At 45.3% G+C, this 23,391-nt stretch overlaps 1 protein-coding gene and 1 long non-coding RNA gene across 3 annotated transcripts in view; one reads left to right on the top strand and one right to left on the bottom strand.

Moving 5' to 3' along the window:
- Window positions 1-2,489: 2,489 nt before the first annotated feature.
- LOC125624539 (uncharacterized) lies at window positions 2,490-12,635 on the bottom strand. Its single transcript, XR_007353341.2, has 6 exons — window positions 12,133-12,635; window positions 11,384-11,468; window positions 7,145-7,253; window positions 6,438-6,578; window positions 5,342-5,461; window positions 2,490-3,842 (listed from the first exon to the last, which is right to left on the bottom strand). It is a non-coding gene; the product is annotated as an uncharacterized LOC125624539 (long non-coding RNA).
- Window positions 12,636-12,928: 293 nt separating this feature from the next.
- CAPZB (capping actin protein of muscle Z-line subunit beta) overlaps window positions 12,929-23,391 on the top strand; it is a 111,770-nt gene continuing 101,307 nt past the window's right edge. The window contains exon 1 of one of the 2 annotated variants that reach the window (XM_048825044.2): window positions 12,929-13,079. In XM_048825044.2, the coding sequence (XP_048681001.1) occupies window positions 13,077-13,079 (3 nt within the window). In that variant the 5' untranslated portion in view covers window positions 12,929-13,076. The remainder of the gene's footprint in view (window positions 13,080-23,391) is intronic. The other variant, XM_048825045.1, reaches the window with a different exon arrangement.

Below are 23,391 nucleotides of genomic sequence, written 5' to 3'. Positions count from 1 at the left end.
TTTGGCTGTTTCTGAAATGCCTGGCCTCTTAAGCAAGCAAGTGATTTGTAAGTACAGACTAATATATTAGGCAGCCATCTAGGACAATACTTCTAAAAAGAGCCATTAGTCCCAAAATGCACTTCTCTGGCTGTAGTTTCTAATTGTGTGGCAGTCCGCCACTGAAGGGGTATCCCTGTTTCTCCTTAGTCATGATGGGGAGATCACAAATGTGCCTCAGAATCATTCACCTATCTGCTCCAGCACTTCATGTGAAGCACCACTGCAGGATACCGTCTAGGGGCTTGGCTACTCTTGCGAGTTACAGGGCAATAAGGGAGCCCCAGCCACACTAGCTCACTCCCCGTCCACACTGGCAAGGCACGTAGAGTGCTCTGTCTCCGCAGCTATAGCTCTGCTGGTCTCCACCTCGGCACGTGGAATAACGTTTGCTGCACCACTACTGGAGCGCCACGGCACCAGGGTGGATGCCCTGGTCTGTTATTGCGCTGTGGTTGGCCTCCAGAAGTATCCCACAATGCCTGTGCTAGCCACTCTGGTCATCACTTTGAACTCTACTGCCCTGCCCTCAGGTGACCAATCATCAGACCCCTCACCCTTTAAATTCTCTGTGAATCTTGAAAATCCCCTTCCTGTTTGCTCAGCCAGGCGTGGAGTGCTCTCAGCAAATCTTTCCAGGTGACCACGCCTCCACGCACCAGGCGAGCCCCAGTATGGAGCAATAGCGAGGTGCTGGACCTCATCAGTGTTTGGGGGAGGAAGCTGTCCAGTCCCAGCTGCGCTCCAGCCACAGGAATTACAATATCTTCGGGCAGATATCAAGGGCCATGATGGAAAGGGGCCATGACCAGGATGCAGTGCAGTGCAGGGTTAAAGTGAAGGAGCTGCAGAATGCCTACTACAAAGCCCACGAGGAAAACAGCCGCTCCGGTGCTGCCCTTGCGACCTGCCATTTCTACAAAGAGCTGGATGCGATACTTGGGGGCGACCCCACCTCCATGCTGAATACCACCAGGGACACTTCAGAGGCCAGTTCAACAAGGCGAGAGGAGGAGGAGCAGCAAAGCAGGAGCGAGGGTGCTCCGGCAGAGGAAGACACCCCGGAATCCCTAGATGCATGCAGCCAGGAGCTGTTCTCAAGCCAGGAGAAAGGTAGCCAGTTGTGGTGGCCGGTGCCTGGGGAAGGACAAACACCAGAGGAGGTTCCCAGTAAGTGGCTTTTATTTTGGGAAGGAAGTTATTCGGTGCGGGCTCTTGGGGCGAGGAGGGTTAGGGCTGCATGCATGCCTAGATGCGGAATAGGGCGTTGATGTGCTCTCTCACATAGCAGTAATTGACCTCAGTGATCTCTTCAAAGGTCTCAGCCAGAACACTTGTGCAGGTTTTTCAGGAGAGCCACTGTTGTCCTCATCCCAGTAAGGCTAACTTGTCCACACCTCTGTACCGTGAGGGGCGGGGGGACCATTGCTGTACACAGACAAGCATGTGGACCAGGGCGGAAGCCGCATTGCAGTAGAAGACCCTCCTTTGCTTCCCTGGTCACCCTCAGCAGCGAGATATCTTCCAGGACAAACTCCTGCTGAAAATGTGGGGACAGTGTTCAGTATAGGGGCCCCCTGCCGCTGTTGGCTCTCCCAAAGGCACAGAAACCCAGAGGACAGTACAGCTGTGAAACAATCAGTCACGCTTGACCCTGTGCTTACTCACCATTTTGGGGCTCCCGTGGGTTATGTGCGCTCGCTTTGGGACAGGCAAATTATGCTATTGTGCAGACTGTGCTTGCCCTTGAGTATGGGGGAATCATTGCTCTGTCTGGTGTGAACAATGCTGCCTCTGTTAAGTGTTGCATTTTGCCTTTACAGATGCAACCTTGAGATCTCAGCCATCCATGTTGTCAACGGCCGAGAGGCTGCAAAGAATCAGGAAGAGGCCACGTAGAAGCCATGAAGTATTCAACTAATGAAAATAAAAAAGAGCAGGAGCGGCGGGAGAGTGAAAGGAGGGTCCGCCAGCAGAATGCGGCTCGCCAGCACCAAAGCACAGAGCGGCTGATAAGCATCATGGAGAGCCACGTGGACTTGATCCAGGCGCTCGTAGCCATGCAGGCGGAGCACTACCGCGCCCGCAACCCCTGCAGCCCTTGAACCAAAACTCTTTCCCTTGTGCCACCATGTCACCTCCAAACCACTTTCCCCAACACCCAGGTTCTTACCGCCACCCGCTGCCTCCAACACCTGTAGCTTCACCACCCAGCCCTGAAAACTACGACCCTTACCCACTGCCCTCAACCCCCATCACCATGCAGTATAGCCATCCTGAAGTGCAGCATGCATTGCACAACACTCCAGACAGGACATACACAAATCTGTGATTATACCGTTCCCCACCCCACCCCCTTGCCCTTTGTGTTTCCCAAGCAATTGTGTTGTGTTTCTTTTCAATAAATTGATTTTTTGGCTTTGAAAACATTCTTTATTATTGCAGAATGTAAAAGAAACCTTAGCCCAGGAAAGCAACAGGCACTGCAAGTCAGTGTATCATATGTAGCAAACAGAGATTCCTACCGGACTTCACTCCCATGCAGGGCACCACACCAGATATTACTGTTGGCTTTCAGCCTCAAATTGCTCCCTCAAGGCATCCCTAATCCTTGCAGTCCTGCGCTGGGCCCCTGTAATAGCCCTGCTCTCTGGCTATTCAAATTCAGCCTCCAGGTGTTGAACCTCCGAGTTCCATGCCTGAGTGAATCTTTCACCATTCCCTTCTCAAATGTTATTGAGGGTACAGTACGCGGATATAACTGCGGGGATGCTGTTATCGGCCAGGTCCAGCTTCCCATACAGAGAGCGCCAGCGACCCTTTAAACGGCCAAAAGCACACTCCATAGTCATTCTGCACCGGTTCAGCCTGTTGTTGAACCACTCCTTGCTGCTGTCAAGGCTCCCTGTGTAGGATTTCATGAGCCATGGCATCAAAGGGTAAGCGGGATCTCCAAGGATCACAATGAGCACTTCGACTTCCCCTATGGTGACCTTCTGGTCTGGGAAAAAAGTCCCGGCTTGCAGCTTCCCAAACAGGCCGGTGTTACGAAAGACATGTGCGTCATACACCTTTCCGGGCCAGCCTGCATTAATGTCAATGAAACACCCACGGTGATCCACAAGCGCCTGGAGAACCATAGAGAAATAGCCCTTCCGATTAACGTACTCAGAGGCTAGGTGGGCTGGTGCCAGAATTGGAATATGCGTCCCATCTATCGCCCCTCCGCAGTTAGGGAAACCCATTTGTGCAAAGCCAGCCACAATGTCATGCTTGTTACCTGGAGTCACGGTTCTTCTGAGCGGGATGTGATTAATGGCCCTGCAAACTTGCATCAACATGATTCCAACACTCGACTTCCCCACTCCAAACTGGTTAGCGACCGATCGGTAGCTGTCTGGAGTTGCCAGCTTCCAGACTGCAACAGCCATCCGCTTCTCCACCATCAGGGCAGCTCTCAATCTCGTGTCCTTGCGCCACAGGGTGGGGGCGAGCTCCCCACACAGTCCCATGAAAGTGGCTTTTCTCATCCGAAAGTTCTGCAGCCGCTGCTTGTCATCCCAGACTTGCATGACAATGTGATCCCACCACTCAGTGCTTGTTTCCCGAGCCCAAAAGCAGCATTCCACGGTGGCAAGCAATGTCTGTGAATGCCCCAAGCAAACTCGTGTGGTTTGCGTTACTCAAGTCGATATCGTCGGAATCCTCGCTGTCACTTTGGATCTTGAGGAATAACTTGACTGCCAAATGTGACATGCTGGGAATACTCATCAGCATATTCCTCAGCAGTTTGGGCTCCATTCCTGCAGATGGAAAGGGAAGATAGAGTGCGCAGTACAAAAACTGTTGAAAGGTGGTGCCAAATTTGGACGGCAGCAAAGGGAATGCTGGGATGCGAACCGATGCATTATGGGGCGTTGGGACAGGACCCAGAATGCCCCGCACTCCCCGCCCCCTTCCCACAAGCCACAGCGCCAGACTGGGGAAGGTGCTCTGTGGGATAGCTGCCCACAATGCACTGCTCCCAATGCCGCTGCAAGTGCCGCAAATGCGGCCATGCCAGTATGCTTGCAGCTGTCAGGGTGGACAGACTGCAGCGCTTTCCCTACAGCGCTGTATGAAGGCGGGTTTAACTCTCAGCGCTCTACATCTGCAAGTGTAGCCATGCCCCAGGGCACATTTGCAAAGGATTCCAAGGCATGTCTGGGAACAACAGGGGCTCCTAATATGTGACTGACCACTGCTGGGGTGAAATAAAGCAACTCTTTGACAGTGCACAGGAACACTACATAATGCCAAAAGGAAGATAAGTTGTGTGGTTAAGGCAATGGATTGGATCTCACGGTTCTATTCCTCCATCTCAGATTCTCTCTGTGTAACATTAGGAAAGTCACTGAGCCTGTTTCTCTATCTGTAAAATGGGGATTATGATATTTATTTTATTTCCACTCATTCCTTGTCTTATCTATTTAGATTGTAAGTTCTTCAGGGTAGAGACTATATCTCTTGTCAAGGGTGGCCAACCTGTGGCTCCGGAGCCAAATGTGGCTCTTCAGGAGTTAATATGCGGCTCCTTGTCTAGGCACCGACTCCCGGGCTGGAGCAACAGGCGCCAACTTTCCAATGTGCCAGGGGATGCTCACTGCTCAACCTCTGGCTCAGCCACAGGCCCTCCCGCCATTCCACCCCTTCCTGCCCCCTCCCCTGAGCCTGTTGTGCCCTCGCTCCTCCCTCTTCCCCTCCCCTCCCCCAGAGCTTCCTGCATGCCACAAAACAGCTGATCAGGAGGTGTGGGGCGGGAGGGGGAGGTGCAGATTGGCAGGGCTGCCGGTGGGCGGGAGGTGCTGGAGCAGGGCAGGGGAGGAGGGGAGCTGATGGGGCGCCGCTGACATATTACTGTGGCTCTTTGGCGATGTACATTGGTAAATTCTGGCTCCTTCTCAGGCTCAGATTGGCCACCCCTGTCTTATGTGTTTGTACAGTGGAGCTCTGATCTCAATTGGGCTTCTAGGTACTACTGTAATAAATAAAAATCATAATGTTTATTATCTTCTCTTACTTTAACCACATTTAACATTTTTATTAATGACCTGGAGGAAAACATAAAATCATCACAGATCAAGTTTGCAGGTGTCACACAATTTTAAGGAGTGGAAAATAATGAAGAGGACAGGTTACTGATTCAGAGTGATCTGGATCGATTGGTAAACTGGGTGCAAGCAAACAATATGTATTTTAATGTATTTTATTATGGCTAATCAAATATATACACCTAGGAACAAAGAATGTAGGCCATACTTACAGGATGGGGGATTCTATCCTGAGAACCAGTGACTCCGAAAAAGATTTTGGGGTCATGGTAGATAATCAGCTGAACTTGAGCTCCCAATGTGATGCTGTGGCCAAAAGAGCTAATGCAATCCTGGAATGCATAAATGGGGGAATTGCAAATAGGAACAGAGAGGTTATTTTACCTCTATATTTGGCATTGGTGCGACTGCTGCTAGAATACTCTATCTGTGGGGTTGAGTGTGGAATTCAAAACCATTGGGTAGCTTTGTGAGTATCTTTGAAACACCATTTTCACTCTTTATATTTCCAAGAAGCACTGAGGTTCTCAGCCTCAAGCCAGCCAGTGTCACTGGTTTACAAATTCTGAGCAATCAAAACCACAGAACTGTCCCTTTACCATGGCTAGAAATGGAGGCTCTTTCAGTGGTAAATTGAATTTCAGAATACAGTGGGTTTATGAGAAGTCCTCATGAAAGCTCATATGCTTTTAAATTGCCACAAGCTTAAAACAAATAAATAGCTGATGTGGGAAGCTGAACCTCAAAAACCTAGTTTTATTTCTTTACATAGGAAGAAAAATGAAAATTCAATTAACTCAAAAAAGTTTTCTGTAGGACCTCTGTCACAAAGCCAATAAACTCTTCCATGCAGCTTCCCTGACCCATGCTAAGCACTGGAATAGAGACCACAGAAAGCATTTCACCATGCATTCCATACATGCAGGAGGATGAAATTAAAAGTATGTCATGTCAGACCACAAATGCTTTACAAAGTTCTGGCTTAATGTGAAAAGCACTTCATAATGCTAATAAAAAAGTATTTATCCTTTTGCTTCCTTAAATACAGTCAAGTTTACAGGGAAAGCACGTGGATTTTATAGTCGCTGGTTGCAAGATCAAAAGCCCCGTTATTAATTGCACATGAATCTGACCTTGCAGAACTATTAAGCTGTCAACTGACATCATTGTTTGTCTCCTTTGTTTATATTCCTCTAATTTTTAAGACACTCTGTGCCTGACCCTAAGCCCCTCGGAGCGCATTCAGTTTTTCTTGTGGTGGATGATCCTATATCATCATGTGAAGGAGATGTATGCAGTATACTAAACCTTGATCCAATGGAACTGAGCAAGGTGCTGTCTCTGGAGGTGGTGAAACAGCTAATCCACCATTGTTTTCCTCTCTCTTCAGTCCGGTGCTACCGGTATCTCCCTCTTCCCCCAGCCCAAAGATTTCTGCTGCAACTGAACCTGGTGACAAAAGCCAGAGCTTGAATGTCTTGTTTTCATAGAATCATAGAATATAAGGGTTGGAAGGGACCCCAGAAGGTCATCTAGTCCAACCCCCTGCTCAAAGCAGGACCAATTCCCAGTTAAATCATCCCAGCCAGGGCTTTGTCAAGCCTGACCTTAAAAACCTCTAAGGAAGGAGATTCTACCACCTCCCTAGGTAACGCATTCCAGTGTTTCATCACCCTCTTAGTGAAAAAGTTTTTCCTAATATCCAATCTAAACCTCCCCCACTGCAGCTTGAGACCATTACTCCTCGTTCTGTCATCTGCTACCATTGAGAACAGTCTAGAGCCATCCTCTTTGGAACCCCCTTTCAGGTAGTTGAAAGCAGCTATCAAATCCCCCCTCATTCTTCTCTTCTGCAGGCTAAACAATCCCAGCTCCCTCAGCCTCTCCTCATAAGTCATGTGTTCTAGACCCCTAATCATTTTTGTTGCCCTTCGCTGGACTCTCTCCAATTTATCCACATCCTTCTTGAAGTGTGGGGCCCAAAACTGGACACAGTACTCCAGATGAGGCCTCACCAATGTCGAATAGAGGTTGTCTTTTCTTGTGGTTGTAATCAATGTACAGCTGTGTTGAGACATCCATATGCCACTGGATCTTAATTAATCTTTAGCATCAACTTCTTACCTGTTGATGTTGAAATAAAATAATAATAATAAAAAATAATATCTTACATTCATGTAGCACCTTTTCCATTCAAAGATCTCAAAATACCTTTTAGATGTAAGTAGCATCTCCGCTTAGCAGATGCAGGAACTGAGTTACAGAGAGGTTGAGTTGGTTGCCCAAGCTCACACAGCAAGTAAGTAGCACGGCTGGAAACAGAATTCATCTCTCTGGGCTCTGAGCTTCTTCCCGCTAACTGAAGTCTTGCTGGTCAACTTGTCTCCCCGGTAGACTCCTGCAACTCTAAAGGTCTGATTCTCTGTTGCTGTGCACACGGTGCAGGCATTTACACCAGTGCAAAGGGGATATCAGATGTTACCATTCCAATGTAGTAGCATAGAAGCGACTTCATGGGTGCTCCGGGGCTGGAGCACCCATGAGGAAAAATTGGTGGGTGCAGTAGCTCCCTGCCGCAGCTCACCTCTGCCTCTGCTCTGCCTCCTCCCCTGAGTGCGCCGCGTCCCCGCTTCTCCCCCTAGCTGCCAGCGCTTGCCCCTGCAAAACAGCTGTTTCACGGTGGCAAGCTCTGGGAGGGTTGTGGGAGGAGCAGGAACGTGGTGTGGTGGGGAAGAGGCGGGGCCAGGGCAGGGATTTGGGGAAGGAGTCCAAGAGGGGCAGGGAGGGGGCGGAGACTTTGGGGAAGGGGTTGGAATGGGGGCGGGGCAGAGGTGGAGTTGGGGCAGGGGAGGTTGAGCACCCACAGCACACAGTGTAAAAGTGCACAGCAATAGAAATCTGGTTCCTACCTATAACTCACTTTCCAATCTCACAAATCCCTGCTGCTAATAACATTTATCCATCTTGCCCTCTGTCCTCCTCATTTCCTCATCCTGCCTTATGGGTCCCAGAAAGATGGCTTCCTTAGCTGCCTGTTGAGGTGCATCCTTTACATGTGACCATAGCCTGAAGTCTCTTCTCTTGGGTAATGTTTAAACCTTGATTCCATCCTGTGCTTCCCTTTGCTTTCTTCAGTTTTCACTCTTTTTTAGTACAGCACCATGTCAGTGTCAGAAATTTCCCTGAACAGAGACTCCCATTTCCTTTCCTCTTTATTCCAGCTGTCTATCTGTTGCCTTTACATTAGTGTGCTACACAACAGAACTGGGAAAACTCATCACAGTCTTTGTTGTCAACAACACCACAGCATTCCCAACTGAATTTGTTTCTGTTAGTTAAGAGAAAACCAGTCACTGGTAAAGGTGATACTAATTACTGCCTCACACACATATATTGCCTTTCATCTCTATACTTTCAAAATCAATACACAAATTATATATTGATTATTATTATTACCAGGGAAACATAAATATGCATGGCTCTTTTCAGACAAATCAAAAATAATACAGAGACAAATGTAACAAGATCACTTCACCCAGCCCTGAAATGTATACACCTCTGAGGAAGAACACAAGAGCTGTTTTAACAGAGCAAAGGAATTACTTTGCAACAATGTAGGATAGAGGAAAAAATCCTGTAACCAACTGAAAACTGCAAAAGGAATTTAGGGAAGGACTGTGTAACTACCCAAGTGTGAATTGCCCCAAGACGTTAGGGTTAACTAGCATCACATACTCTCCGCAAATAAGTACTATGAGATGTTTAATGGCTCCAAGTGAGAAGTGCTCCCCCACTTTTTTCAGGTCTCATAATAAAGATGGCACTTTCAGTAACACAGTACCCCTTACATCAGGGGTTGGTAAACTATGGCCTGCGGGCCGTGTCTGGCCCATCAGACCTTTTAATGTGGCCCTTGAGCTCCCGCGAGGGAGCGGAGTCGGGGGCTTGCCCTGCTCCACTCTTGCTATGGCTCTGCAGGGCTCCCAGAAGCAGTGGCATGTCCCCCCTTCAGGCTCCTATGCATAGGGGCAACAAGGGGGCTCCGCATGCTGCCCCTACCCCATGCACCAGCTCTGCAGCTCCCATTGGCCAGGAACCACAGCAATGGGAGCTGCAGGGGCGGTGCCTGCAGACGGGGCTCTGTACAGAGCTGCCTGGCTGTGCCTCCAGTAGGAGCCGGAGGGGGGCCATGCCGCTGCTTCCAGGAGCTGCTTGAGGTAAGCGCTGCCTGGAGCCTGCACCCCTGACCTCCTCCCGTGCCCCAATCCCCTTACCTCAGCCCTGATCCCCCTCCTGCCCTCCGAACTCCTTGGTCCCAGCCTGGAGCACCTTCCTGCACCCTGAACTCATTTCTGGCCCCACTCCAGAGCCTGCCCCCTCAGCCAGAACCCTCACTGCCTCCTGCACCCCAACCCCCAATGTCATGAGCATTCATGACCCGCCATGCAGTTTCCATACCGAGATGCGGCCCTCAGGCCAAAAAGTTTGCCTACCCCTGCCTTACTTGGATGCAATATGAACTCCTGAAATCACTATCACCACCTCCACCAATGCTTACACATTTTTGGAGGTCTCCCATTCACAAACTGATCCAGCCAAGCCTTACTTAACTGATAGGATCTCAGCAAATCACAGCAGAGGGTGGGATGGTGGCAACTATAGTTACACGCACAAAACTCTCTCCTTATTAAGCTATTGGGGGAAGGGGTAGCTCAGTAGTTTGAGCATTGGCCTGCTAAACCCAGGGTTGTGAGTTCAATCCTTGGGGCCATTTGGGATCTGGGGCAAAAATTGGGGATTGGTCCTGCTCTGAGCAGAGGGTGGGACTAGATGACCTCCTGAGGTCCCTTCCAACCCTGGTATTCTATGAGTCTATGATATCACCCAGATTGCAAATTACAGTTTACCAGAAAGACTCTGGTCCCACATCTTAATAAACAAACACAAAAAGTCCTTCAAGCATGTCGTGCCATAAACAAGCAGAGCAAGCAGCTGGTCCTCATTTAAAGAGATGTTCCATCAATTTGAGCAAGAATTTGCAGATTATCTTAATGCAAATATTTCTGGGAAAACAGAAAGCAGCTGTTTATTCTTCTTTATACCTTCTAGCAGGAAAATAAAGTCCAGGATGCTTGTATTTCTGCCACAGAGAAAAACATCCTCTTGGCCTCAAAGTTCACTTGGACTTTGGAAATTGTTTAAAATAAACCAGGCTGCAATTTCCCTCTCCTGCTGTATGTTCCTTCACTAAACAGCAAGGTGCAATTACAGCCTATAAGCAAGGAGGCTGGGCCTGGGCCCAACTAAATATACAGCCTGATAGTGCTGGCCTACCTATGGTGTTTTGAGGCAAAAGTCATAGGTTCAGTCATCATCTGGTGTAAATGGACATACTTCTACTCTCCTCAATGAAGCTATAGTTATTTACACTAGCTGAGGATCTGGTCCATGGAACATAGCGCTAGAAAAATGATATTAGGTCCATAACCCACCTACAAGATAGTGCAAGATTGTTCCCTACTGTACATGTGAAAATGTTTTGCCCTGTCTTGTTTTAAATGCCCCAAGTGATACCCCTTCTAGCATTTCCCCAATGATACAGCCTAATAACTCTCCACTTTCCAGGGGCCCCCTGTCACTGAGCTAAAAGGAACATTATTTTCAAATTAGCAGCACAGAAATACATGGGGTGAGGGGGAGACCAAAAGGGCACAAGTTGACTTAGAAAAAAGGTAGTATCAGATTGTCAGGCAAATTCAAAATGTGCGCAACTGCATATCTAACTTGCATGTGCAGTGACAGATGATATATGTGCAATTTGGGTAACTTTTCATGAAAAGTCACCTATTTATCACATTGTAGGTACTATTACCCAGTTCACCTAGTAGCTGTGGTAAGTGTGCACTAAAATTTGTCTGAAAACCTATCCATTTTCAAAACTGAAATTTGCAGCTGCTTAGTTTGTGCTATGTTACATTAAATACAAATGAACAATGGCAGAGCTCTTTCCCTTTGGAAAAATACTGTAACATATCTGATATATTTAATGACATTTAGGTTCAAGCAATGGACAATGGTGTTAACCTAGTACAGTCAAATCAGAGCTGTTTCCTCATCATCTCCAGCCAGAAGGGTATACAGGCATGATATTATGTCCATGGAAAATTTGAAGTAATTCCCCAAAGAATGCAGAGTTTCTGTTACAATCTTAATGCAAGTGTTGCACTCCCACAACATATCAGAGAATTTCATACCAGCTCCAGTGACATTACATCAGAAGAGGAAGCATTCTGTGACTCCTCGTCAGCATTTCCAGTTTCCACAGCAAGCACCTCCAGGCTGAGAAAAGTAAATGGAGCGACAAAAGGGTTTTTGGTTTATGCTAGAGTCAAGTCTGCAATTCGGCTGCCAAAAAGCACTAACAGAGGATTCTCCGGAACCTGGCACTCCAACTCTTGTGAAACACGGGCCAAACACTTGTTCCAAAAAAGCTATACAGAAAAGTGCTGCCATGCAATGGGCCAGTTTCTCCCTTTGTGTTACTCTCCTGACATCAGTGGAGTTATATTTGCTGTACAGTTGAACTGGGGTTTGAGTTGCAGAAGTACTGAGCACTCACAGCTACAACTGAAGTCAATAGAAGCTGTGCTTTGAACACAAGAACTTCTTTGTAATACTCAGTATTCTAAAAAATCACGACTTAAAGCACCTCAAACTGGGCACCCAAAAATAGTAAACACTTCTGACTTTTATCTCTCTGTCTCAGTTTTCCATCTGTAAAATGGAAATAACACCACTCCTTCGCTTCACAGAAGTGTTGTGGAATTAAATTCATTAATGTTTTTGAAGTGCTCAGCTATATGGGGATATGCCCCACAGAAAAGCCCATGTGGAAATTAATATTTCTGTTTTCAGAGGAGGTTTTGAATAGTGTTAACTAAATAAAGCCTGGGGCCACACATTAAATCATAAGGCTAAAACAAAATACTGAATATCTGCTTACTCAATGACCACCATCCATCCCATGCATTGACTGAGCCAGAGGTCCTGTGGAAAAATAGTGTGTAATAATGTAATTAAAGACAGTATCATAATGCATATGCACAAAGGGACCATATCCCAGCTGCATGAGCAACCTTTATTCTCCCACTTCCTCAGTTTTGAAGGCACATTGTTTTAACATTTTTTCAGCTTATATCTACACCTCGCCCTTACTGCTGGGAAAAGCCTTCCAAACCTGACCCCAAGTTTAAACACATGCAGTGACGTCGGTCTGAGCCTGCAGCCAGCCTGAAACAGCAGCTGCGAGAGAGGGGACTGGCCGCCTGCTTACGTCAAAGGAACAAGATTACTCTGAAGCCCAAGGGGTAACATTTTACACAGGGACACGCCCCACACCTTTCTGCCAGCACACCCCTTTGCCTGTGGGTTGGGTCTCAGCCTTACTTCCCCATTGGCCTCTCCTCCTCCCTGCCCTGATTGGTCACTCCCTTTGCGCTCTCCTCCCTTCTGGCTCCCCCACTCTCCATGCAGTTGGTTGCTCCCTGCCGCCCCCTCTGTTTCCCCCCCACCCCTGAGCTCTCTCCTCTACGTTTGTTCCCCTCCCCACCTCAACCCCCCCTCCCTCGGGTTTGCCTCTCCCTTCCCCCTCATTCTGTCTTGGTTGAGCTCTTCTTTCCCCCCAGGGGAGAGAATGGTCTCTCCCGCTCCTAGCTCCTCCCTTCCCCCTGCAGGGCCCGTGCTGCGCTCCATACTTGGCGATGGCCAGCGAACCGCGTTCTGATTGGTTACACGCGGCGATGGGCGGGGCCGAAAGGTAGTGACCCGGATGTGCACTCCTAGGCAACGGGCACGGCGGAAGTGGCAGGGCCGCGGCCTGGCTCAGAGAGAGACCCGACGGGACCGGGAGCCGCCGCCGTTGCTAGAGCCCAGCCCAGCGGAGCCATCATGGTAAGAGCGGCTCGGAGCTGAGGGCCGCCGGAGCGGGGCTGCCCCCACGCTTGCCCTGGGGCCCAGCTCCCCGTGACCCCTTCCCCTGGGGACCCGGTGGCTGTCGCCCCTCGCTCGGTCCTGTCCCCTGGCAGAATTCCCCCCCCCCCCCCCGTTTGTCGCATGGTCCCCCTCGCTCCAGTCACATCCTTCCTCATGCAGCCTGGCCCGCAATGGGTGACCTGGGCGAGGAGGCCCCCTTCCTAAGGCGGGGCCCGTTGTGCTTCCCGCTCCCGGGCGGAGCGGGCATGGCTTCCCTGGGGCTCTGAGCAAGTTCTTGGCAGGTGGTGCTGGGAAGTGAGGGCGGATTTCGTGGGTGGAGAGTAGTGTGGGAAGGGCTGTGACCGGGTTGGGTGGTGGTTTGGGCAGGGTCTGGGAAGAGGTGGCTCCAGGGTCTACATGATGTTTGGGGCGGGGGGGAGATTAGGTAGGGTAGGGGTCCTCTGCTAGTGTGATTTGGCGTTGAGGGATAGATGTGTTAGCAGGTGCCTCGAGGGCTGCATGGTGTTGCAAGGGGAGAGGCTTGGAGGAGGAAGAAAAGGCTCCAGGAGCTGAATGGTGCTTGGGACTCTGCCCTCGTGGTGGTGTGTGGTTCCTGACATAGTGGCTTATTCTTCTCTTTTAATCTTGACCTCAGGAGGTTAGAAGGGTGATGTAAGCTACAATGGTGAGAATGAGAGTCTTGTTGATGTTTGTAATGGTCGAGGTACTGGAGTTCTTCACAAATGTTGTGAACTACTGCAAAGCTTAATTTCTGAATGCCAAGATTTCAGGAGTCAACAGGGCATGTGTTAAGATGTTAGCTTGTTTTACAGTTCACTGTCCATTTCTGTTATCACATTATCAAATGAACATATACCGTTTAGTCCTTTACAGATTTTCAGGACTGGTACTCTAATCCTGTGTTTTAAATGGAAGTGTGATTTGTGTATTTTTACTGAAGAACAAATGTAACTCTGCAGCTATAGCTTTTAAAATTAGCTATTGTGATTATATAGTAGCAATCCTTAACAAAGATGCCGGGCTAAATTGTTACTGCTACTTACTTATAAAACATGAATTGTCATTATAAGGCTTGGGGTTCTCAGCAAAACATGCAGACTTCTTTATTAAAGTGGACTGAAAATGTAGTAAATAATTTTAATACCTGATATTAGGAAAACATCTTGAAGGATAAGCTGATCTTTCCTCCTAGGAGAGTCTGTACTTAGCTCTAAGAATGTGCAAAATTCAGCTCACGTGCAAGACCATATCATGATTGTGAATTTTATTTTCTTATATGGATACATAGGTTTGATCAGTCTTGTATAAGGAGATCTGAGGCCTGTTTAGTGAATGGAATAACCTGTTTCCTCTGGAACCTGTTTCCTCAATATCTTCCAATTATTTTAAACTTTTTGTTTAAAATGGACAGCAATTTTTACTCTTCATAGATTCCATTAGGTACTTCAGATATAAACAAGTACAAGACTGGCAACAGTGACCAAGGATCTGATGTAGTAGTCGGATTTGCCTGGACAGACTCTCATTTCTGTGTAGAGCCCCACTTAAGGTAATGCAGCTTCATGTGTGAAGGATGTCCCTGCATTCAGCAGATAGCAAGACTGAGGCCCCAGAGTGGTGGTAGAATAGTTTGAATCTTACAGTTGAAGGTGTAAAGGGAATTAATATAGCTGTATGAAGACTGGTTGAGAAGACACTACTGATATTGTAGAATAATACTTAGTTTTGGGGACTACACCTATGCAGTATCAGTATCTGAAACCTTCACAGATGCTTTTAAGAACTTTAAGGCACAGTCCTTTATTTTTCTTCAAATCAGCTGGTAATAAGGAGTTTGCACTTGCTGTACAATTTAAATGTTTATGTTGTGTATTACAGTAGTTTCTAGAGGGCCCCAACCAAGACTCAGACCCCATTGTAAGTCATCAGTGGATGGAATTCAGTCATGGCTTGCATAATTAAAAGCTTCCTTGCCAGACTACGTAAACTCCAATGGTAGCATGTTCAAGATAGTTGATACATTATTCTAATTGTGCTCACAAACATCCAGTTTTTTGTTATTGCTACCTCGTGCAAAGATGTGTAAACAAAATCTGAGTAACCTCCCCTCCCCCAAATTAAATATCAATTTAAATTGTCTAATGAATCATTGCCTGCACTTCATTTGTTAAAATTTGTGAGGTAGCTAAAAAGCACTGAAGCATGGCTAGTGATGCATGGGTATAATGCTGATACCAGGGTAAGTGTTTTTGGTGCGCTATTTAAGCAGTTTAAGATTTTTCAGGGAAAGGGCTGTTGTGCAGGCACATTGGTGCTTGACAAATAAATAAGTCTCGTTTATGGAGCTGCTAGCAAACCAGTGTTATTAGATGGTTTAGTTTTTCTTTTCTCACTTAAGACACTGTTTCCCAAATTTTTGAAAGCTGTTTCCCAACCCCTGTAAGAAAATCAAACCAAATGCACCCCTCTTTCAACCCCATCCTGTTAAGGTTGAAGCCCTACTGTCGTAGGTTATGTCTTCCATGCCCACTGGTTAGTCCTTTGTACCCCGTCCTTTGGGAAATATTGACTTATGATTTGAACAGCACATGAGATCATAGAATATCAGGGTTGGAAGGGACCGCAGGAGGTCATCTAGTCCAACCCCCTGCTCAAAGCAGGACCAATCCCCAACTAAATCATCCCAGCCAGGGCTTTGTCAAGCCTGACCTTAAAAACCTCTAAGGAAGGAGATTCCACCACCTCCCTAGGTAACGCATTCCAGTGCTTCACCACCCTCCTCGTGAAAGTGTTTCCTAATATCCAACCTAATCTTAGTATTCAAATGAAGTGTGTAAATGAACTTATCTTAAACTTGTTGAAAACTTGCTTTTGATCAGATTGAGACATTCAGTTTGAAAATCAACTTTAGTGTTAAACCCAATGATATGTCCTCTTACACAATGCTGCCTTCTTTAGCTTGTTCTGCTGTACTGATCTGTAGAATAATTCATTCCCTAAACTAGGGTAATTCAGACATAACTTCCTCATATTTGGTATAGATGTCCTGTGGCATTACACTATTCAGCATCCAGCTGTAAAAGTAAATATACAGTGTAATATTGAGTTTAGGCTCTATTTTTAGAGCGTTTAGTACTGTACTTGCACAGAGAAATGCCTCCTTTTGGAGGAGGGAGGCATTGCTGCCCTATTAAATTTCTACTTGTACTTTTGTCAACTATGCTTTCTGTCAGTCTGCTTTGCTCTGCAATGGACAGCTGGTGAGAGATGTGAGGACACATAACTACTATAGTGACATCTGGATCTGTTACAAGATTTGACCGTGCAACATACCAGTCCAATTCAGGTTTGACTGGATAGATGCTTGCTTCTGAATATGGTCTGTGCATATTCTGCATCTATATTCTCCTTTTACTCTAGCACTGTTCTGTGTACACAAACTGTAAAACAAAAATAACCCCCTACTCTCCCTTGAATTAGGTTCCATGGGGACCTGAATTTCTCTACCATAATTACATATGATGATTAGATCATACACACTGATTTAAAAGTTATGTGAGTGGGGTTTGATGGTTTTTTTTAGATCTCACTTTCTAGAGAATCAGTACTTTTAGTGGACATCTACCATTGTATAGTATTTTTATAGCATTAATTGTGGGATGCTTAGGCAAAGGTCTTGTGGAGTTATGAAAGGTGTTTGTATTGACCTCCTGGTTAAGGTGGGCTTCAAACTTCTGTGCTAAGCTCTGTTTTCACCTCAATGATGCTTATTCAAATTAGGTTTAGAGTAGCAGCTGTGTTAGTCTGTATCTGCAAAAAGAAAAGGAGGACTTATTGCACCTTAGAGACTAACAAATTTAGGTATACATCTTTTTTTTTTTTTTCAGATAATTTGGAGCAATAGAATTAAAGATGTGTATATGCAACTTAAGCAAAAGTTGCCTGTCACTTCTCCTATCATCTCATGGTTTTGTGATGTGCGTGTATGTGCTCAACTGTGGTAGTTTATCAAACCCAAATATCATATTATACTTGCAGGAATGGGTAAGTTTTAAACCATGGAGCACTCTGATGGGAGAAATATTTAGGACTCCTCATCGACTGAAGTTAGACAGTAGACAAGCAAGTGTATTAGAAATCTTCTATGTTGAAAGAGGAGAACTGGAGGAGGAATGTGATGTGAAGACTCGAGGGGAACTTGGCCTCATCAAGTAGTGTGGTGAGGAGGAAGTGTCTAGGAGTGAAAAAGCGGCTTCCTTTTCCCATGTCTCCCTGCCAGGGATTCTGGGGAGTGAAAAACTCTGTATTGCTCCATTGTGCATAGGGTCCAGAAAGCACAAACATTTCTAGGCAAAAAGTTTAGTTATGATGAAGTTTGAGTGCACACAATTACACAAATGTTGCATGATTTTTAAAAACAAATGTTAAAAACCTAGAATTTTAATTTTATAAACATCTAAATGTTTGAAAACACAAATGCAGTTAATCTACCCAAACAACCTAGCCTCTGCCCCAGTCAGGTAGGCAGACTTTTCAAGTTTAACTTCGGCTCAGAGTTGACTGCCTGGAAATTCTCTTGGGAATCATTAAACTGAATCCCCTCTATAATTAATCTAAAAATGAAGAATCCATACTACTGAACTTCCAAAGGTATGATGAAGTCTGAACTATACTTGGGTTCTCTTTTAATGTTGGTAACTGTGGCAGGTGAAATCTAACTGGTAACAGTTAGTGCTGCTTCTTGTAATTTGGGTATTGTGTCAAATCTCAGTTGTAGACTTGGGTTGCTATTTCATTGAAATGTTTCAGAGCGGAGGCGTTCCAATGCTTGATGTAAGTATTTTTAAAGCCTTTCTTTAGATTTAGAGAGACTCTGGACCTGGCACAGCTCCCTGCTCAGCTAAGGCAATCTGGGGCCCTAGTCCAGTGAAGTGTGGGCACCGTGACTTTTGTGGGGGCATAAGAAATTTTGTTACAAACTTTTAAAAAAAATTAATAATTGTAACTTAGTAAATATTCTTTACATTGAAAAGATTTATTGTATTTACATAACACTTCCAAATAACCATGTTACTAGACTGTCACTAGTATAGTATTTTTGACTGTCAAAATTGTGGCCAGAACAAAAATTCATTTGAGAATCGGGCACACCACCATATAAGGGTTCCTATGGCCATGCCCTGTTTCTGTGGCTCTAGCCAGCCATGGACCTGTCTCCAATTTGAACGAGTAGTGGCAAGTGCCACAAACATGATCTCACTTCTGGACTTGTGGAGGGGAGTGAGGGGCCTGCCACTATTCCTTTTTGGATCAGTTGGGGCCTCCCTCTTCATGTGCAGTCTGTACCAAAGGAATAAGGTCTCTGACTTCACCCATCCAAGCAGAAGATGCTATGTGGGCAACACTACTTCAGCAAGGGCCCTTCCAACTCAGATCTCTCGAGGGGTTGTGTCTGTGTGTCTTCACTGCAAAGTGGACTGGTTACCAGCTTGTGAGAAAGCAAACTACACCTCTTGCTATGCTTGCTAATCCTGGTTGAAAGCATCACTTACGTGAAAGACTTTTGTATGAGGACAAGAAGGGGTTGGGGCAACACCTGAGTAAGAGCCAAGGTTAACTCTGCAGTGCAAATATACCGTTAGTAATCCAGAGCCCACTATTCATTTTGTTCTTCTGTAAGAAGATGATCTTTTTGGTTGTTTAACTGGTACTTGGCCGTCTTTCCAGCTGACGGAGGTACTCAGTTTGAAACTGATATCCTGCTACCTGATTTCCCTGGTTATTTTTTGTATTGGTGCATACTTGAATTAAAAGTGGCTCGTCGTTACTTCAGATGACTCGTGGCTGCAGTTTGATACTCTCCTCTTGCTGTGTTTGTGGCACAGGCAATAAAAATATTATCTAGACTCTGGCTCTCAACCTTTCCAGACTACTGGATGATCTGAGGAATGGAAAACCTGTCTTATGAAAGGAGACTCAAAGAGCTTGGCTTGTTTAGCCTAACCAAAAGAAGTCTGAGAGGAGATACGATTGCTCTCTATAAATATATCAGAGGGATAAATACCACCAAAGGAGAAGAATTATTTAAGCTCCGTACCAATGTGGACACAAGAACAAATGGATATAAACTGGCCATCGGGAAGCTTAGACTTGAAATTAGATGAAGGTTTCTAACCATCAGAGGAGTGAAGTTCTGAAACAGCCTTCCAAGGGAAGCAGTTTGAATTGCAAACCCAAGTTGACCTTTGTTTCTACAGCTTGCAATGGAAAACAGGTTCCAAATATGAAATGCAGATGAGATCATTGTCATTCTATTTCTTGTAAAAGCACTAGATTGACCCTATTCTGTCAGATCGCTTAGCACAGACTTTTGTAGCAATGGACGCGCTCTCATGGTTCATTAGTGTCAAATAACAAGGCCTAAAACTGAAGGATTTTAATGAGAAGCTCCAAGCAGGTATAAAGTAGTGTGCTCTCTCTGGGTATGTCCGCCCTGCAGTCAGACTCCCCTGGCTGGCCTGTGGCAGCTGACTTGGGCTCTCACAGCTTGGGCTGCAGGTTGCAGTGTATACTTTTGGGCTCAGGCTGGAGCCTGGGCTTTAAGACTCTGAGTTTGGAGGGTCCCAAAGCTTAGGCTGCAGCCTGAGCCTGGAAGCCTATGCTGCAATTAAACAGCCCTATGTCCTGCAAGCCTCAGTTAGCTGGCATGGGCCAGCCTTGGGATTTTAATTGTGGTGTAGACGTACCCTAAAAGGTCTCATGTCTTCTCAAAGTGCTGTCACTCAGTGTCTAGAGGCACATGCCTTGTACTCAAGCTTCTTGCAAACTGAGTTGCAGAATTGTCCAAGTGTGAACTTACAAGTTTTTTATCTCTTGCATTGAGAGAAGAAAAAGCATAAGCTTTTTTTCATACACTTAAGCTTTAGGATCAATATCCTGCACTGTTGCAGTAAGATTAAATTACCTAAAAATCCCAGAATACCTTTCATTTAGAAAGCATTTACTTCTAAAGGCTTTTTCTTCACTGCGAAAGGTGAAAGATAGCCAACTCAAGTCAGAAAACATATCCAGAGAGACATCATCTTAAAACCTAATCAGCTTGAAATTTGTGAAAAGTACTTTTGGTGCTTTATGTGCACATGAATTCCCCTGACAATTCTTTTGGTTTTACAATCACTTTATGTAGAAGTTTCCCTCCCTTGCTGCTGTGTGAATGACCGTCCCCAAAACAGGAAATGAACTAAACAGGGTGGATGGTGAAGTGTTATTAAATGCACAGGGTACACTTCCTCTAATCTTGTTTGTAACACTAGCAGTTGACCAACTTTCACACAAGTGACTGAATAATTACCAAAATATCTTGCAGGATGACTGTTCAAAACCCATGTAGTTAAGGGCAGTCCTTCTAGGTCAAGTCCTGGAGTTGTTTATAAGGGCATTGCAGAGATCAAACTGTACATCAAGTAGCTGTTTGAAAATTAGTTGAAAATCTGTTTAACTAGGAGGGATTAAGTCTTTAATTTAACTTGCCAAAAGATGAAATTATGCAAAAAAACTTCTAGTGTTAAGCATATGGCTTAAAATAACGTCTGAAAAATAATTCATGAGTAAGGTTAAGATTTTGTCATGATTATTTTTAGTAAAAGTCACAGACAGGTTGCAGGCAATAAACAAAAATTGACAAAAGCCTGTGACCTGTCTAGGGGGCTGGCTGACAGCCTGGAACCCCCCACCACCCATGGGAGAGGGGCAGGCTGACAGCCCAGAGCTCCATGATGAAATCATATCCTTACTCATGAACAGTTTTGCAGAGTAAATGCTGGTCCTTCCAGTAGTGCACCTCAGATCTGTTCTTAATGATAGTTTTGAACAAGAACCTGTTTTGCTTTTAGAGTATGGGGTAGGAGAAAGCTTGTACTCTGCCTACAATAGCTGGGCCAAACTAGCTAATATAAGCTAATGTCTTCAGAGCCGTGAATAAGTTTAAAGGTATTTTCAAGATTAGGAATATGATGCCTTTTTTGTTTTCAGTTTTTGTTTAAAACTTTGTGGGGACTTCAGTGTTTGTAACCCTTTTTAAAATTTTTGTAACAGGTGCAAAATAACTTTGCAGTTTTCTATGTAAGTGTTGAAGTAAATCACTCCTGTTTTGTAAACTTTCAAAAAACAAACCCCAAACCCTTATGTTCTGAAAGGTAGCTGGATAGCATGTTTCATTTTCAACCCATTTTAGCAAGAAAGTAGCTCACTGGTGGGGTGTTTTTTGTTTTTTGTTTTGTCAAATGCTGATAGCATGGATAGTTAGCTTTTAAAGCTGATAACGTGTATGTGGGCATAGGATTGACAAACAGTATGAACACTAGTGCTGAAGCCATTCTGATACTTCTGAGCTGACGCCCTGCTCTGGAAGAGATGATGGCTTGGTAACCAGGACCAACTTGGTTATCAAGGTGCCATATCTCCTTTCAGAGTGTAGCTGGAACCATGGGTGGCGCCCGGCACCCCCCCCCCCCCCCCCCCGAGTCCAGATTAGTTTCCCATTCTGCAAGGAGCGATGACGGTTACTGAGCTGCCACCTCTCTTTCTGGATGCTAGAGTTGGGAGTGCCAGAACTCCCAGGACCCAAAATTCAGATGAAAATCAGTAAAAACCAAATAATGGCTTTTATAAAATCTCAGAATTTTTTGGTAAAAACTTGAATAGTTAGAAGTATTGTAGAAGTCATAAATCTGATAAGTATTTTTTTACTAAGTCAAAACCAAGCAGTTGGAGAGATTACTTTCCTTTATCAGGAGATTGAAGGAAGTAGTGGGAGGAATCTTTGCAATTTATTAAACTCTCCCATTACTTCTCAGGTCGGTTCTTACATTTCCATTGCTTTAAGTTCAGCCTGGTAAGATTTTTGTGACACCACTTTAATTTTAAAAGTTTTTGTGTATTTGTAGTCCACCACATCATTGGGTTTTCTAAACTGTTACAATGAGTGGCAGTAAACTGATATCTAGTGATGCTTTGTGAGCCGGGACTTCTTTAATAGGGGAGAAGAAAAGAGAAATTCAGTACAATGTACGACTAGAGAGCTATTTGTTAGAGTGCTTCTAATTTGGCAGATAACTTCTAGAGCTAATGGGGGAAAAACATTCTTATTAGCTCTCAGTTACTCTCACTCCTTGTTTGCAGTGTTCATGTAGCCATGTTGGTGGGAGACAAAGTGGGAGGAGCAATTTCTGTTGGTTAAGGAGACAAGTTTTTGAGCTACACAGAGCTCTTCACATAAGGTCTCAGCTGGAGCTCTAACAGTTAGAGATTAGCTTAAACCCTGAAACAAGAGGTTTAATATCGCTTCCAGAACTTAGCATTTGCTCTTATAACTCTGGGTGTCCAGCCATATAAATGTCCAGACTCTCTTTGAATTTTGAAGACAAGCTTACCAATGACTTCCTGTGGCAATGAGTTCCACAGTCTAATTACCCATGAGTGTCCTTATCTGTGCTGAATTTGCTACCTTTTAGTTTCATTGTCCCCTTGTTCCTGTGTTATGAGACAGGGAAAACAGATGCTCCTGTTTTTTTTTTCCCCCCCCTCTACATTCATTTTACATCTTTGTGTTTTGTTAGTGTTCTTGCTAAAGTAAACAATCCCAATCTTTTCAGTCTCTTCATGTGAGGTTTTTTCCAGACCATTCTCTGAGCCCCATTTAGTTCTGCAATATCCCTTTTTAAGATGGAGTGACTAGTACTGTATGCTGTATTCCAGATGAGGTTACACTGTGGATTTATATAACGGCATTATAGTTTTCCATCTTCTCGATCCCATTCTTTCTGCATCCTTAACATGTTTGCTTTTTTGACTGAAGAGATATTCACTGAGCTGTCTATAATGACTCCCAAGTCACAAAGCGATCTCTTAACACCGCCCCTCCCCAAAAGTACATATGTTGAAAGTTTGAAAATCACTGTTCTAGATTACACCTCTTCACAACTACTTGCCCCAATAATGGCATGAGACCAGTCCTATACATCTGTACACAGCATGTGGCACATCTTCAACAGTAGTGGAGCTAAACTGTCTTAGGATATTTCAGGTTTTGAGCTAATGCTCTTGCTGGTCAGCCATTCTGTACAAAGGCAATGACACAAATCTGATCCTGGGGGAGAGAGAGAGAAGGGCTAGGGCGTGTCTATATTAGAAATGCTACAGCGCTTCAGTGTAGATGCTGTTTATGCTGATCGGAGTGGTTCTCCCATTGGCTTAGGTAATCCACCTCCCT

Source organism: Caretta caretta, chromosome 18 (assembly GCF_965140235.1).
Source record: "Caretta caretta isolate rCarCar2 chromosome 18, rCarCar1.hap1, whole genome shotgun sequence".
Classification (NCBI taxonomy): Eukaryota; Metazoa; Chordata; order Testudines; family Cheloniidae; genus Caretta; species Caretta caretta.
The sequence above is the reverse complement of the archived record's forward strand: the minus strand, read 5'-3'. Positions and strand labels throughout refer to the sequence as shown.